This window comes from Aquarana catesbeiana, linkage group LG09 (genome assembly GCF_042186555.1).
Source record: "Aquarana catesbeiana isolate 2022-GZ linkage group LG09, ASM4218655v1, whole genome shotgun sequence".
NCBI lineage: Eukaryota > Metazoa > Chordata > Amphibia > Anura > Ranidae > Aquarana > Aquarana catesbeiana.
Window position 1 is genome coordinate 293945998 of NC_133332.1, and position 16533 is coordinate 293962530.

Sequence of the window (16533 nt, forward strand, 5' to 3'; positions counted from 1 at the left end):
CGGGGGGGGCTGCAGAGGGCTGAGTGTGGGGGACTATGGAAGGCTGAGTGTGGGGGACTATGGAAGGCTGAGTGCGGGGGGACCGTGGAGGGCTGAGTGCGGGGGGACCGTGGAGGGCTGAGTGCAGGGGGACCGTGGAGGGCTGAGTGCGGGAGGACCGTGGAGGGCTGAGTGCGGGGGGACCGTGGAGGGCTGAGTGCGGGGGGACCGTGGAGGGCTGAGTGCGGGGGGACCGTGGAGGGCTGAGTACGGGAGGACCGTGGAGGGCTGAGTGCGGGGGGTGACCGTGGAGGGCTGAGTGCGGGGGGGGGACCACAGAGGGCTGAGGGCGGGGGACCATGGAAGGCTGAGTGTGGGGGGGGACCGTGGAGAGCTGAGTGTGGGGGGTGACCGTGGAGGGCTGAGTGCCAGGGTGACCGTGGAGGGCTGAGTGCCGGGGGTTGACCGTGGAGGGCTGAGTGCGGGGGAGACCACGAATGGGAGAATGCGGACCTGGGGGGTTTGTTTGCCCCCCCCAACAAAAAGTTTAGCACCAGCCGCCACTGATAGAGAAAAAAAAACATTTTTAGCATCCAATTGGATGAAAAATGTATGCATGCAAGAACAGTTTATGACCAACCTAATTACAATTTATATTTATTTCCTCTTTATCAGATTTGTATGGACAACAGAAAGGTTTTCCTATGTATTGATTTTCATTATGCTTCCCCCAGTTTTTACTCATTCTGAAGCTGAGAGGCTGTAATATTCCCTGTATGCCTGCAGGGGGAGTGACGATTCTTTCTCCGCACTGCCAGTTATACATTACTTCCACTACACTGACTAACTGACAGACATTAAGTATGTATTAGGGCGCAGGTGTTGAATAAGCTTTCTGCGGTGTGAGGGGGCCCCTTGAGTGAATGGAATGAAGACTACAGTTTTCTTTTTTTTTTTTTTAAGGAGATTTTCTTTTTTTCTTTTTTTATTTAAGGAGAAAGAGATTTTCAAATTTAATGCTGAACTCTAGACAGAAATTCAAAGTTTCAGCCCTGAACCCAGATGAGTATTTTGTATAAAATCATGAAAACTTTTATTATACTGTAAGTAGCCAGTATAAATACCAATATCAGTCTTTACACCAGCCACAGCAAAGCTGGCAGGGAAAGGGCCAGCAATGGGAGCCACTCAGAATCAACTTTATTGCCATAGTTTTGTCAATCTATCACTGGGCGCTTGCTTAAAGAATAGGAGAGCAGAGTGATGACCTCTTCATGTGTTGCTGCTCCTCCACTGTCCAGTCAGCGAGTCCGGAGCATGTCCACTGTCCAAGCTTTGTTTCTCAGCTGCAGTAAATTGAGGTCACCAAGCTGGCTCTGCTGTCTGGCAGGAAAGACTGGATCATATGATTGGCTGACCAGCTTATGTATTTCAATTCTGTATTTGCTTGGAGCAGGGCCGTCTTTAATATTGATTGGACCCTGGGCAAAAATTTTCTTGCCCCCCCCATGCAGTTTTGCTCTCCACCTGCTCTGAAACATACAATAAATAGCAGCTACACTCAAAATCAGTTTACTGAATCAGATCAGACAGTGATTGGAATTGGTTGCCAGAGGTTACAGTGTATCATTACCGCTCACTGACTGGTTACTAGAGGTTACAGCAAACATTTCGGCTCACTGATTAGTTGCTAGAGGTTACAGCACATGATTTCTGCTTGTTGATTGCTTGCTAGAGATTACTGTACATCAATACTGCTCACTGATTGGTTACTGCACATCATTACTGCTTACTGATTGGTTGCAAGAGGTTACAGCACATCATCTCCTCGCTGGCTGCACACCATGGACTGGACCTTGCTCACCTGTGCACCCCAAACTATAATTCCTTCTCTGCCTACCTCTGCACACCACACACTACCCTCCCCCCACTAATTTGCTTACCTTTGCAGAACAGGCTGATGGTAGGCTTAATGACCACAGTTGTAGACAGGACTTTCAAGCATGCCCCTTTATCTCCCCAGTGGGTAGCATTCAGTATAGGTGATGGTGGATACGACCTCAGGGGGGCATGATATACATATGAATACCACCTCTGTTTACATAGAATGCTGCCGGTCTGCCTCTATTTACACTATTTATATATGCTATTTACATATCAATGCAGGTATCTACATGTAAACACATTGTCTGCAGGTGAGTCATCTGTACACAACAACAAGACAGAGCTGGGCAGCATTAATAACAGAACTTCACACTGAGATATTAGGACACAGCATGAGACTAAAACCTCAAGGGACGAGGGAATTTAAACTGGGAATGTTGGCACGTATGAGGCAGCTGCTTTGGGCCCCACAACAATGACAGGGCCCAGGGCAGCTGCCCCTTTTTCCCTGCCTTAAAGAAGGCCCTGGGTGGGTAGGAAAACGCCAAGAAAGGGTTTGGGGGGAAGAGCAGTGCGGTGGGTGGGGGGAACCCCGAAATAGGGTTCAGCAAGAGTGGGGGGAGAAGAGGAGGTAGTTGGGGGAACACAGATAAGGGGTTCAGAAATGGGGAGGTGAAGCCTGGGTGGGTATGGCAACACCAAAAACGGGTTGGAGGGGGGTAGAGATGTGTCCCTTTTCATCTCATAGGACCTATTAGTCTACTAAATTTTACCTAGACCATCTGGCAGCACTTTTACATCCAGACTTGATCAACAAAGGGGCAGGAACTTAGACGCTGCCATACCGAGGTCTCTGGGGCCAAACCTGGGATGGTGCCAATGACCATGCAGGGGTAGAGAGGGAGCTGGTTGAGAGATTTGAAAATGGGAGAAACTAATACGCCAGCGTAAAATTGCTTTAAAGCATCTCTGTCCTCCTTCTGTAGTGTCAAATTTGACACTGGACAGAAACCCTTTAGACTTGGTGTTTTGAGCGGGCTCGCCAGAAGATTAATTTCTAGACCAATAAGGCCCCTCCTAAAAGACCATTTAAAGGACTTGAGTTAAGCATAGCTCGTGTAGTGTATGTTGAAAATGAAAACTCATTTCCCCGTCGGCGATTCGAACCTCGGTCTCCCATGTGACAGGCAGGGATACTCACCACTATACTAATGAGGAGCACATGATGGCCTGGCCACTGTTGCCGTCTTCCTGCAGCAGAGCATATGGCTGTGGCTCTTCTCTTCTTTATGGAGAGATCTAGGGTGTATTAAAATCCCTTGGTATAGAGTAGACAGTATGTCTGATATGGCCCTGTTTTTTATAGACCTTTGCAAACACTTCCAGTGGTGGTGCAAAGGGTAAAGCGCCTGATGTGTTATCGTAAGGGTCTGAGTTCAAATCCCTGCTGTGGCATGCTGAATTGCAGGTGGGGGGACAAGGTATTGACTTGATTGGGTGCCAAGGATCGCCTATCTAGCCCAGTGTGGGCTAGGTAAAATGGGTGGTATGAGTTGGGTAAGGGGAGGTGAAGTATAGATAGGGGAAGTGACTGATAAAAAGGGGAGATGGAGTTAGAATTGTTGGGGAGTCTTGAAAAGGGGGAGAACAAGGGAAGGATTGGGAAGAAGAAACATCACGGGTGGGTGTGGGAGCACCAAAAAGGGCAGGAGGAAGGGCAAAGTGGTTGTGTGAACACAGAAAAAGGATAAGTACGTGCACCCTGAGAGAAAGAAATTGGGAGTTGGGAGGTGCTTTGTAAAACACCAAAACAGGGTTAAGGAGAGGAGGGGGCAGAAGAGGAGGTTGGTGTTGGACCATGGGTAGGGGGGAGAAGTGCATTGGGGAACACCAAACGAGTGTTCCAGAGAGGGGAGGTGGGTCAGATGAGGAGGTCGATGTTGGACCATGGGTAGGGGAAGTGTATAGGGGAACACCAAAACAGGATTCAGAAGAGGAGGTTGGTGCTAGTTACTGGGTTCAGAAAAGTGGACTGGTGAGTAGGGGTTTAGTAGGCTTATTTAGTAGTACTCCTTTTCACCAAAACCCAGGGCCTCTTGGCCCCAACAACCAGCTCCACCCCTTAAGGGATACTGTGGATACTTTCCTCCCTCAGGGTCTCCTTTGATCGCCACACATACTAGCCAGTTCCCTTGCTCATTTTTTGGAGCCTGAACTCCAGCAAATCCAAATTACATTCTTCCAGATTCTTAGCACACACCGGTCCAGGGATTCAAACTAGTGACTTTTTGGTTACAAGCCCGGTGCTCTAACACTTGCACCACCATCCGAGGTGCTTGTGATGCTTCTGAAAATGCTGGGGCCTTATGTGTTTTTGAGGCAGCCTATCTAACCTTAACCACCTGCTGAATTTGAAGTTGGGAAAAGGTATTGAATTGCTTGGACTCAGTAATATGGGGGGATTGGGTGCAGAGGATCGCCTATCTAGCCCAGTGTGGGCAGATGAAGAAAGCAAAAATTAGCATTTGCATAAAAATTACTTAGAACCGCCAAACACCATATCTTTTTTTATCAAAGGCCCTGAAGAAAAAAAATGGTGTTTTTAAATTATCCATAGGTAAAACTTTAGAGGCTACCAGTTTAAAGTTACACAGGAGGTCCAGTGGCAGAATTATTATTGCAATACACGTTAATGCATTTCATTCATCAAACCCAATCTAATCCCGAATTTCTGGCTAAAATATAAAAGATGATATTGCGCCGATTAAATAGATACCTACCATGTCATGCGTTAACATTCGCATGCTTCTTTACAGGCTGCCAGTTTAACGTTACACTGGAGGTCTGGTGCTAGAATTATTACTGGATTATTAGTGCCCTCGGTCTGACGTTTGCGGCGATACCTCAGATGTGTGGTGCGATTACTGTTAACATATGCGTGCTGGACCTACGTGTGTGTTTGCACTACAATGTTTTTTTTAAATTAGATACGCTGCTTCTTTGTCTTTATTTATGTAATTTGAATCAACTTTTTTGCTATCACAAGGGATGAACAGCAAAACTGGAGATAGGTGGGCGAGCACTTAAAAGGGCTTCAGGAAGGGTGGGGGGAAGTGGAGCATAGGTGGGTGGGTAGGAAAACATCAAGAAAGGGTTTGGGGAGAAGAGCAGTGTGGTGGAACACCGAAATAGGGTTCAGCAAGAGTGGGGGGAGAGGAGGAGGTAGTTGGGGGAACACAGATAAGGGGTTCAGAAAGGGGGGGGGTGAAGCCTGGGTGGGTACAGCAACAACAAAAAGGGGTTGGGGGGGGTAGGGATGTCTCTTTTCATCTCATAGGGTCTACTAAATTTTCCCTAGACCATCTGGCAGCACTTTTACATCCAGACTTGACCAACAAAGGGGCAGGAACTTAGACGCTGCCATACCGAGGTCTCTGGGGCCAAACCTGGGATGGTGCCAATGACCGTGCAGAGGTAGAGAGGGAGCTGGATGAGAGGAAATGGGAGAAATGAATACGCCAACGTAAAATTGCGTACATGCTTTAAAAAACATCTCTGTCCTCCTTCTGTAGTGTCAAATTTGACACTGGACAGAAACCCTTTAGACTTGGTGTTTTGAGCAGGGTCGCCAGAAGATTAATTTCCAGACCAATAAGGCCCCACCTAAAAGACCATTTAAAGGACTTGAGTTAAGCATAGCTTGTGTAGTGTGTGTTGAAAATGAAAACTCATCTCCCCGTCGGGGAATAAAATTCCGGTCTCCCGCGTGACAGGCGGGGATACTCACCACTATACTAACAAGGACCACATGGTGGACTGGCCACTGTCGCCGTCTTCCTGCAGTAGAGCATATGGCTGTGGCACTTCTCTTCTTTATGGCGAGATCTAGGGTGTATTAAAATCCCTTGGTATAGAGTAGACAGTTACTATGTCTGATATGGCGCTGTTTTTTATAGGCCTTTGCAAACATGTCCAGTGGTGGTGCAATGGGTAAAGTGCCTGACCTGTTATCATGAGGTTGTGAGTTCAAATCCCTGCTGTGGCATGCTGAATTTCAGGTGGGGGGAGAAAGTACTGACTTGATTGGGTGCCAAGGATAGCCTATCTAGCCCAGTGCAGGCCAGTTAAAATGGGTGGTATGAGTTGGGTAAGGGGAGGTGGAGTATAGATAGGGAAAGTGACTGATAAAAAGGGGAGATGGAGTTAGAATTGTTGGGGAGCCTTGAAAAGGGGGAGAACAGGGGAGGGATTGGGAAGAAGAAACATCGTGGGTGTGGGAGCACCAAAAAGGGGAGAAGGTAGGGCAAAGTGGTTGGGGGAACACAGAAAAAGGATAAGTATGTGCACCCTGAGAGAAAGAAATTGGGAGTCAGGAGGTGCTTTGGTAAAACACCAAAACAGGGTTCAGGAGAGGAGGGGGCAGAAGAGGAGGTTGGTGTTGGACCATGGGTAGGGGCAGAAGTGTATCGGGGAACACCAAAAGAGGGTTCACGAGAGGGGAGGTGGGTCAGACTAGGAGGTCGATGTTGGACCATGGGTAGGGGGAGAAGTGTATAGGGGAACACCAAAACAGGATTCAGAAGAGGAGGTTGGTGTTAGTTACTGGGTTCAGAAAAGTGGACTGGTGAGTAGGGGTTTAGTAGGCTTATTATTTAGTATTACCCCTTTTCACCAAAACCCAGTGCCTCTTGGCTCCGACAACCCGCTCCACCCCTTAAGGGATACTGTGGATACTTTCCTTCCTCAGGGTCTCTTTTGATCACCACACGTACCAGCCAGAAATGGAGTTGGAGGTGGCAGCAAGAAACAAAGAGGCTTCTGGTGATGAGCAGCAGAGGGGAGCTAAGAAGTAATCCACCAAATAACGGGCCGTCACTGGTCAGATGTGACTCATGATTATAGCAGAGGAACAGAGCAACAGACCGAAATGACTTACTGTAGTGCTCTGGAGTAAGACAATTACTCACTATAGAGGGCTATGCTTTGTTCATATTTCATGTTTGAGGTTTACAACCACTTTAAGCACCATAGGCAGCTAATTTAAATGACTGGGCAGCCGTGCTGCAACACTCAGTAACGTGCGGCAACGTATGTGCACTGCCACCTTGCACAAATGTGAAACTTGCATTACATACAAATAATATTTTAGAAGTTATATCCCAAACAGCAGACACCTACCTGAGGGGCAAGCTCCCCCTTAGAAATAATCTGAGCTATCAGCTCCCACTTGCGGTCACTGCTGGCGTGGTGAATAAGCTGCTTGCGTAGAATATCGCCCACGGATATGCAGACAAAGCCAAAATGAGACGCCATCTTTGTACTCTGAGTCCCTTTACCGCTGCCTGGACCACCTGTGATACCAGAAGACACATGCAAATCAGGAGGGAGGGAAGGGTACAGGATAGGAATAACTTGCTACAACCAATCACATTTCATCCTGTCATCAGTTTATGGCAAAAGGAAAAAGTGTTGCTTGCGATATTGTCTCCATGTATTTTTTAGCAGTTTGCATCCTTTCTACACGTTGAATACGGGCAACAGTATAACTAGACGTACAACCCCAGATCATACAGCTCATAGGATATTTCATTGATGCTGTTCTACACTCTGGAAGATGGTCTTCACTGACCCTTCAATGGATATTTTTCATGTCAACACTCCCAAAAATCAATATTGTAATTGCATCACTCAAGGGTTACCTTACAATTTTTCAACTGTTACAGCCAAGGCTGTAAAGGACAGTTTTTTTTTAATCCCATTCTATTAAAGAATATGGAAAGGCTATCTACTAACCAAGCTTTCAATGTTGTCAGCCCATTTCCTTTAGTAATGCTGCGCACCGTGTGTAATATTTAGATTTGTAATCTGTTTCTTATTGGTCAATGCTGGAATGATGTGGAAAGCACAGGGCCTATAGATCTGTTCCTTTGATTTTTATTGATAGCATGGACTGAGAGCTCCTGTTACTATTAGGACACACAAGTCTTGATTACCATCCTGACATATTGGCCTTTAATTATTGACGCTGAATCACTCTTATATTGCTTGATTTTGGGCACCAATTGAAAGATTGTGCTCGTTGGATCATCTTCTGACCCTTGGCTATATGCAGGTGTCTTTACCTGAGAGATAGTGGCCTCCACCTTAGTGTATCAGGATATACCTCCATGGGAAATGTTTACATGATGAGAATTCCAGCAGATTTCATTGTTTTTTTACCCCTATTTAAAGACCAACTGTGGGTTCCAGTGTATTGACTCTTTCACATGTGCTCCTGAAGACGACTTCCCAAAACGTGTCGAGTCTACATGTGAATTATGTTGGAATCTGTACATGATGTGAACCTCTAAGCAAAGAGTATTTTAACACGTGCTGTATTGTTTTAATGAGATGTAATAAAGAACTGTTTTTATGATACTCAGTTTGTCTCTATATAGTCCACAAAAAGTCCATGACTACCAATAGAGTCTTGTTATTATACTGTTTCCTATTGGTCACGTGACCACAGAGCAGCATCTGGTGGGAGGAGACTCTGACAAACCCCAGCGTACTGACACCAGTGGGGTGAAGTTACTGCTCTCATCAAGCCAATCAGGAACCAGAGATGTGAGGTCATGTGACCCCCCCCCTCTAGGAAAAAAAGATTAAGAAGTATTTCCAATTCTATATCTATTACAGATGGTATACAGCATTGGTAAAGGCAGTGGGAAGGCAACATGTAAAGCTTATAAAATATCTATAAACCCAAACTAGAGTCAAATCTGCGCTCAGATCTAAAGAAACAAAAAACAAATGTGGGAGGAAAAAGCTGCCAGCACCTAAAAAAGTCCAGTATCTGACTCCTAAAGTATGGTAAACAAGCAAAGTGCCTACGACGGTGATGTCATCACGTTCTCGGACGGGCTTTGCAGTACAGGAAGTGAATCGCGGTACACGGAGACATCGCTGCTGTGTCTAAATACCTCTCATGCTACATTTTTTCTACCAAATTGTAAGTGCAATTCCTTTAATCTAATAAAACCTTTTATCATACGTTATTGCGCTATGGATGTGTTTTGCTTTCTATTTCCGGTTATGATCGATTGCTAAAGCTACTGGTCCCGCTCTGCACCTGTGGTTTTGGGAGACCATAATCCCTATGCTGGGCGAGACTGCCGTAATAGCAGTCATCGCCGTCAGGTAAGCAGACTCTACTCACACACTCCTTGGTGGATTATCTATTAACACTCCATATCACATCTCTCCTCTCCTTAATGGTTATGTTTTTTTTTGGATTTTTTCTCATATACTTTTTCACATGCATCTGTGATCTAAGTTCCTTGTTTATCATTGATTGATCTTATTTATATCTACTGATTGATGTTATGTCACTTGGTGGGACCATATATTTTTTTATGTCACATTTATACTTATAGCGCTGCACTTTGCTTGTTTATCAACATGTAAAGCTTGGTTAGTAGATAGCTCTTCCTTATTCTTTAATGTTATTGACTGGTCAGGAAACAGGCCAGACCTAAACCCCAATGAAAACCTCTGGGCAAAGCTAAAACGTGGTTTTGGAAAAGAGAGACCAAAAAAACAAACAAGTACCCATAGAATCTATAATGAAGTTCTGGTATAATATTACACCAGAACAACCTAAAAATGTAGTACATTCTATACCAGAATATTGAGGTTTTTGTAAATAAAAGCATGTATAATTTCCGTTAGAATAGATTTCATTTTAAATAGTATTAAATCGTTTCAAATAATATTAAATGGCATATTAACCTCTTAAGGACTGAGCCTCTTTCTGAGATTTGTTGTTTACAAATTAAAAACAGTTTTTTTTTTGCTAGAAAATTACTTAAAACTCCCAAACATTATACATTTTTTTCCTAACACCCTGGAGAATAAAATGGCGGTTGTTACAATACTTTCTGTGACACCGTATTTGCGCAGCGGTCTTACAAGCGTTCTTTTCTTGTAAAAAATACACTTTTTTTAATTAAAAAATAAGACAACAGTTAAGTTAGCCCAATTTTTTTTTATATTGTAAAAGATAATGTTATGCCAAGTAAATTGATAAAAGAAAAGGATCCTGGACGGCAGCACACCATAGAAGGCATCTTTATTGATCTGAAAAAGTAAAATCCAAATGCAGTCTTCATGTACAGGAAAAATAACTAACGCGTTTCACGCCCTATTGTGGCTGTCCAGGATCCTTTTCTTTTCTCAAGCTTGTGCAGAAGCCAGCACCTGTGAGTTCTACTAGGGTGGGTGTCTTGTTACAGATTTGAGAGATTGGAGCAGCAATCTTTTGCTTCATGAGTAAATTGATACCCAACATGTCACGCTTCAAAATTGTGCCCTTCAAAAATGGCAACAAACTTTTACCCTTAAAAATCTCCATGGGCGACGTTTAAAAAAATTCTACAGGTTGCATGTTTTGAGTTAGAGGAGGTCTAGGGCTAGAATTATTGCTCTCACTCTACCGATCGAGGCGATACCACACATGTGTGGTTTGAACACCATTTTCAGATGCGGGCGCTACTCACATATGCATTCGCTTCTGCGCGCAAGCTCGTCGGGATGGGGCGCTTTTAAAAATTTTTTTTTTTTCTTATTTTTTACCTTTTATTTTTTATTTTTAACATTGTTCTTTAAGAAAAAAATTGCCACTTTTATTCCTATTACAAGGAATTTAAACATCCCTTGTAATAGAAAAATAAGCATGACAGGACCTCTTAAATATGAGATCTGGGGCCCAGTGTTAATTTTAGTCTTTAGGACTAAAATGGCATTTTAGTTTTAGTTCCATTTTAGTCTTCTGCAATTGTTTTAGTTTTAGTCGTATTTAGTCGACTAAATCTCCAGTACATTTTAGTCGACTAAAATGTCCCACGTTTTAGTCGACTAAAATCGCCAGTACATTTCAGTAATTGCAATTTAGTTTTAGTCATAGTCTTTTGACTCAAATGGCTTTTAGTTTTAGTAATATTTTAGTCATCTCAATTGTTTTAGTCGACTAAAATAGTATTCATTTAGTCGACTAAAATTTTTTAGTTGTTTTAGTCGACTAAATTAACACTGCTGGGGTCAAAAAGACCTCAGATCTCATATTTACACAAAAATGCATTAAAAAAAAAAAAGGCCCTTTAAGAGCTAAGGGCGGAAGTGAGGTTTTGACGTCGCTTCCGCCCTGCAATGATATGGAGACGGGTGGGGGCCATCTTCCCCTCACTCGTCTCCATGTCACACAAGAGAGAAGATCCAATTGCCTCCGCCGCTGCCGATGGCTCCGATAAGCAGCGGAGGGAGGGGGGGGGCCCTCTCCCGCCACCGATAAAAGTGATCTTGCGGCGAATCCGGCACAGAGACCAATTTTATCTGAAAGCGGACCACCCGCTGAAGAAGAGGATACTAGAGTTATGGCAGCTAGCTGCTGCCATAACGATACCGCTCTTCAAAGTACCGACGTATAACGACGGCGGGCGGTCCGGAAGTGGTTAAATAGTACATATACATAGAAATAAATATAAATAAAATGAAATAGTATTCAGCATTAAATTCAGGATAAAATGATGTATGTCATGATGAGTTTCTGCACTTTTTAGAGTCAATATATAACTCCAAATTAGACAAATCCTACAGAAGCGTCCCAAATTTTGGCCACTGGTATATAGCATGTAATGTTTTATTACACTAGAAGACCCCGGAGTGTAACATGGATCTGTACAGACATTGTCAACCATCTGTTGTATGCATTTGAAATCCATCTTTGCTCCTAGCCTGTAGCTTTGTATAAATAAGGGAACGTACTGTATATAGGGTGTTAGAGGGGCTGGGACAAACACAGACGCTGTATGAGGCATACAAAATAAAAGAGGAATCCCTATAATGAACACAGCATCACTTAAACTGAGTCAATCAGGCCAGTACCAAAATGGCCGCCGAAAAGAACAACTCACCAATGACAAAAATGATTTTGGGCCTCTCCCTGTTTGGATCAAACACGTCATATTCCTGAATAAGCCCAGAAGATTCTGTCATATCCGAATCACTGTCGATGGAGAACTGAGATTGGATGGGGGGAAGACGCTCATAGCGGCGCATATGTTGGGATCCCTCTGGAAAGATAGACATGAAAAATAGTAATTATTCCAAAATGAATGATATGTATTGCTAGCTATAGTAAAAAACAGTAAATTCGTGACAATATACAGACAACTGTGGCCACATACCTATACTCTCTCACAAAGCTTTATTGTGATGTGTGCTGCAGACAGAGAGCTCTCTTATGCCGCGTACACAGGAGCGGAATTCCTCTCAAGCTTGTCTTGCACACAGTCAGACAAAAGTTCTCTGAACTTTCGACTGTCGAGAACACGGTGATGTACAACACTACGACAAGCCGAGAAAATGAAGTTCAGTGCTTCCGAGCATGCGTCGAATTGTTTCCGAGCATGCGTAGGAATTTTGCGCGTCGGAATTTGTACAGACGATCGCATTTTCGGATAGGAACTTTTTCCGAACGAAAAATTGAGAACCTGCTCTCAATCTTTTGCTTGCAGGAATTCCGCCGGCAAAAGTCCGATAGAGCATACACACGGTCGCATTTTCTGACCAAAAGCTCTCATCGTTTTTTGCTGGCCGAATTTCCGATTGTGTGTTCAAATGTGCTCACATTCTGGCTGCGCTATGTGTTACTTTATCTGTGCACTGTGCTGGATGTGACAAACGCTGGGGCAACCTTTTCCTAAAATTATTTTAGTGGGTCATTGGAGAATGCCTCTTATATTGGTGGCCAGTGGGAAGAATTCCCAGCATACAGTGGCAGTCAGAATGCCATCCTTATGCCGCGTACACACGAGCGGAAATTCCGCCAGCAAAAGTCTGATGAGAGCTTTTAGACGGAAATTGCGACCGTGTGTATGCTCCATCGGACTTTTGCTGGCAGAATTTCAGCCAGCAAAAGATTGAGAGCAGGTTTTTTATTTTTCGGTCGGAAAACGTTCCTATCCGAAAATGCGTTAGTCTGTATGCAATTCGGATGCGCAAAAAATCACGCATGCTCGGAAACAATTCGATGCATGCTCGGAAGCATTGAACTTCATTTTCTTGGCTCGTCGTAGTGTTGTACATCACCGCGTTCTTGACGGTCGAAAGTTCAGAGAACTTGTGTGACCGTGTGTATGCAAGCCAAGCTTGAGCGGAATTCCGTCGGAAAAACCATCCAAGATTTAAATTCCGCTTGTGTGTACGGGGCATAAGAGACCGCTAAAAAGATCATTGGTGGCATGAAGCTGGCTCTATCATGTGGAACTATGGAGGTACCATCAGATGGGAGATCAATCAGCTGCAGCTCACAGAACCCCTAACAACCTCTGCAGGAACCCTGGTTGAGAATGTCTCCATGCGACCCCATTTTGCATGTCTTCAGTACATTCCATATGGGTCCAGTCTAATTGTTATGCTGTACTTTAAACTTCATACTGCTAATCAACATGGTATTGTTAAACAGATGTTTTTCCTATTCCTACCATAGGTTAGTTCTACATTCGGACTTCTGATGGTTTACTTTTTTTAATGAGTGTAGGTAAACTTTTTCTAGTCCCTGTTTAAAACCAAGACTCAGATGGTGGAGTTTTTTTTAATCCCATCCCATAACATTTTAAAGGAGAAAACCAGAAAGAGAATAAAGCCAGCAACATGTGGATCAAAATTTAGCCGGTTCAATAGGGACCAGCTGAGATTCGATCCATCTATGGGCAGGCTAATGCCATTTACACACGGGTCGGATTTTCCGACAACAAATGTTCGATGTGAGGTGAGCTTGTTGTCGGAAATTCCGACCGTGTGTAGGCTCTATCGGACATTTGTTGTCGGAAATTTCCAACAACAAAAATTTGAGAGCTGGTTCTCCAATTTTCCAACAACAAAATCCGTTGTTGGAAATTCCGACCCTGTGTACTCAATTCCGATGCACAAAAATCCACGCATGCTCGGAATCGAGCAGAAGAGCCGCACTGGCTATTGAACTTCATTTTTCTCGGCTCGTCATATGTGTTGTACGTCACCGCGTTCTTGACGTTCGGAAATTCCGACAACATTTGTGCGACCGTGTGTATGCAAGACAAGTATCAGCCAGCATCTGTCGGAAATAAATCCACAGTTTTGTTGTCGGAAAATCCTATTGTGTGTACATAGCATTATTGTACCAAAGCTGATCCATCAATCAACTTAAGTGCAACTAGCCTGTGAGATTTTTTTTTTACATGCGATTACAGCTGGTGGCTATAGCCACTAGCAGTAATCATTGTGCTCTGCTGGCTGGGAAGGCTCCCCACATCCCCCCAGAACACAATAGCACTGTGGGAGGTATTTCAACATAAACACTGACCCATGGTGAAAGGTAAAAAATTGAATCATCTATGGGCCGCTTAAGTGGTCCCTCCACCCATACACTCTCATTAGACAGAGTTTAGTGTGATGTGTGCTGCAGACAGAGAGCTCAATGTCTACTATGATGCTAGAAAAAGTATGCCCATTCAGGCTGTGCTGGGTGTGACATAAGTCCAGACAGCTACATTCTGTATGCTATGTAGTTCTTTGCATACTGCACACCTGTCCAGGCTGTGCTAGACATTATGTACCTAGAAATATAAAAAAATATATATTAATAATATTTTGTTATATAATTATATACTTTATGTAGCCAAGCCCCAGGCCTCTCCAGGCCTAAAGGTTGATCTCCAGAGCCAGGGACAGCTGACACCCTTCTGTGTAGAGTGGGTTACGAGGCATGGTGGGTGTGATGAAAGATAGATTCATGGGCACCAGACACTTCTTGAATGCAAAGAGATGTATTATCTCTTAAACAGAACTGTGGGAGAGATGATTAGGGTCAGGACACCCTTTAGTAGTTGCAATGTTAATTTATCCCTTTCATGACTAAGCCTATTTTTGAAATTTGGTGTTTACAAGTTAAATCCGTATTTTTTGCTAGAAAATTACTTAGAACCCCCAAACATTATATATATTTTTTAGAAGAGAATCTAGAGAATAAAATGGCGATTGTTGCAATATTTTTTATCACACGGTATTTGTGCAGCGGTGTTTTAAACGTAAATTTTTGGAAAAGTGACACTTTCATGAATTTTAAAAAATCCAAACAGTAAAGTTACCCCAATTTTTTTGTATAATGTGAAAGATGATGTTACGCCGAGTAAATAGATACCAAACATGTCACCCTTTATAATTGCACGCACTCGTGGAATGGCGACGAACTACGGTACCTATGAATTTCCATAGGCAACGCTTTAAAAAATTTTTACGGTTACCAGGTTTGAGCTACAGAGGAGGTCTAGGGCTAGAATTATTGCTCTCGCTGTGACGATCGCTGCGATACCTCACATGTGTGGTTTGAGCACCGTTTACATATGCGGGCGCGACTTCCGTATGCGTTTTCTTCGCTGCGCGAGCTCGCGGGGACAGGGGCACTTTAAAAATTTTTTTTTTTTTTTTTTTTATTTATTTTATTTATTTTTGTACTTTTATAAATTGTGTTTAAAAATTTTTTTTTTTTTTTTACTTTTATTGCTGTCACAAGCAATGTAAACATCCCTTGTGACAGTAATAGGTGGTGACAGGTACTCTTTATGGAGGGATGGGGGGTCTAAAAGACCCCCCATCCCTCCTTTACACTTCAAAGTATTCAGATCGCCGAAAACGGCGATTCTGAATACTGTGTATTTTTTTAAATTCGGCGCCATTGGCAGCCGAGTAAACGGGAAGTGACGTCACAACAAGAAGGCTGGAACGAAGCCGCTCACAGCTTCGTTCCAGCCCGCCCCCAGCCGGGCCTCCCGATCGCACGGGAGGCCCGGTAACAGCGGCGGGAGGCGGCGGGAGGGGGGGATGTCCCCTCCCGCTCCTCCGGTATAACAACCGAGCGGCTTTTAGCCGCATCGTTTGTTATACTCGGGTAGCCGATCGCCCGCTGAAAACAACGGTACCGGGATGATGCCTGCAGCTGCGGGCATCATCCCGGTATAACCCCGGAAAGCCGAGTACGCATATGTGCGTACGGTCGGCGGGAAGGGGTTATCAGACTTCTATAGGTAGACAGCCATGCAGGGAAAGGCATCCAGCTAGACACCACATCGGCATGAGTAGGACCGCTGTCTCCTATGGCAACAATCTTGAAACAGTTTCTAACAAAGGTTGTAATGAACTTCTTCACTTCTACAATTTCCTATTGTAGATCTTCACTCAACTGAGCTCCCAGTCTTTCACTAAACTTGCTGATCCACTGCCACTGGATCCCCTGAGCTCTTCCACTCTTCTCATTCAGTATTCTCCTCAAGTGTCACCCCCACGTCCCCGCTGGGTCTCTAGCTTGGCACTCACTGATATTCCTCAAGCGCCACCCCACTAGCCTGCTTGGTCCCTGGCTTGGCACACAATATTGCTCTGCAAGCGTCACCTCCGCTGGCTGGGTCCCTAGCTTGACATATGCTGAAGTTTCCCAATTCTTCACCGTCCCCGGTTGGTGAGAATATTGCTCTGGTACTTGCTTCAGCTACTCACTGTGGTTCCTGGTAGTAAGGTGGATGGTCCCTTATTGGCGACAGCTTCCCCCCTACCTCCGACCACGACAGGTTCTCCAGCCGGCAGAATCGTCACTTC

At 44.3% G+C, this 16533-nt stretch overlaps 1 protein-coding gene across 1 annotated transcript in view; it reads right to left on the reverse strand.

Annotated features, from left to right (window-relative positions):
- AK1 (adenylate kinase 1) overlaps positions 1–16533 on the reverse strand; it is a 176006-nt gene that overhangs the window by 141777 nt on the left and 17696 nt on the right. The window contains exons 3-4 of the mRNA XM_073600458.1: positions 11814–11972; positions 7042–7214 (exon numbers count right to left, since the gene is read on the reverse strand). Of these exons, the coding sequence (XP_073456559.1) occupies positions 7042–7214; positions 11814–11972 (332 nt within the window). The remainder of the gene's footprint in view (positions 1–7041; positions 7215–11813; positions 11973–16533) is intronic.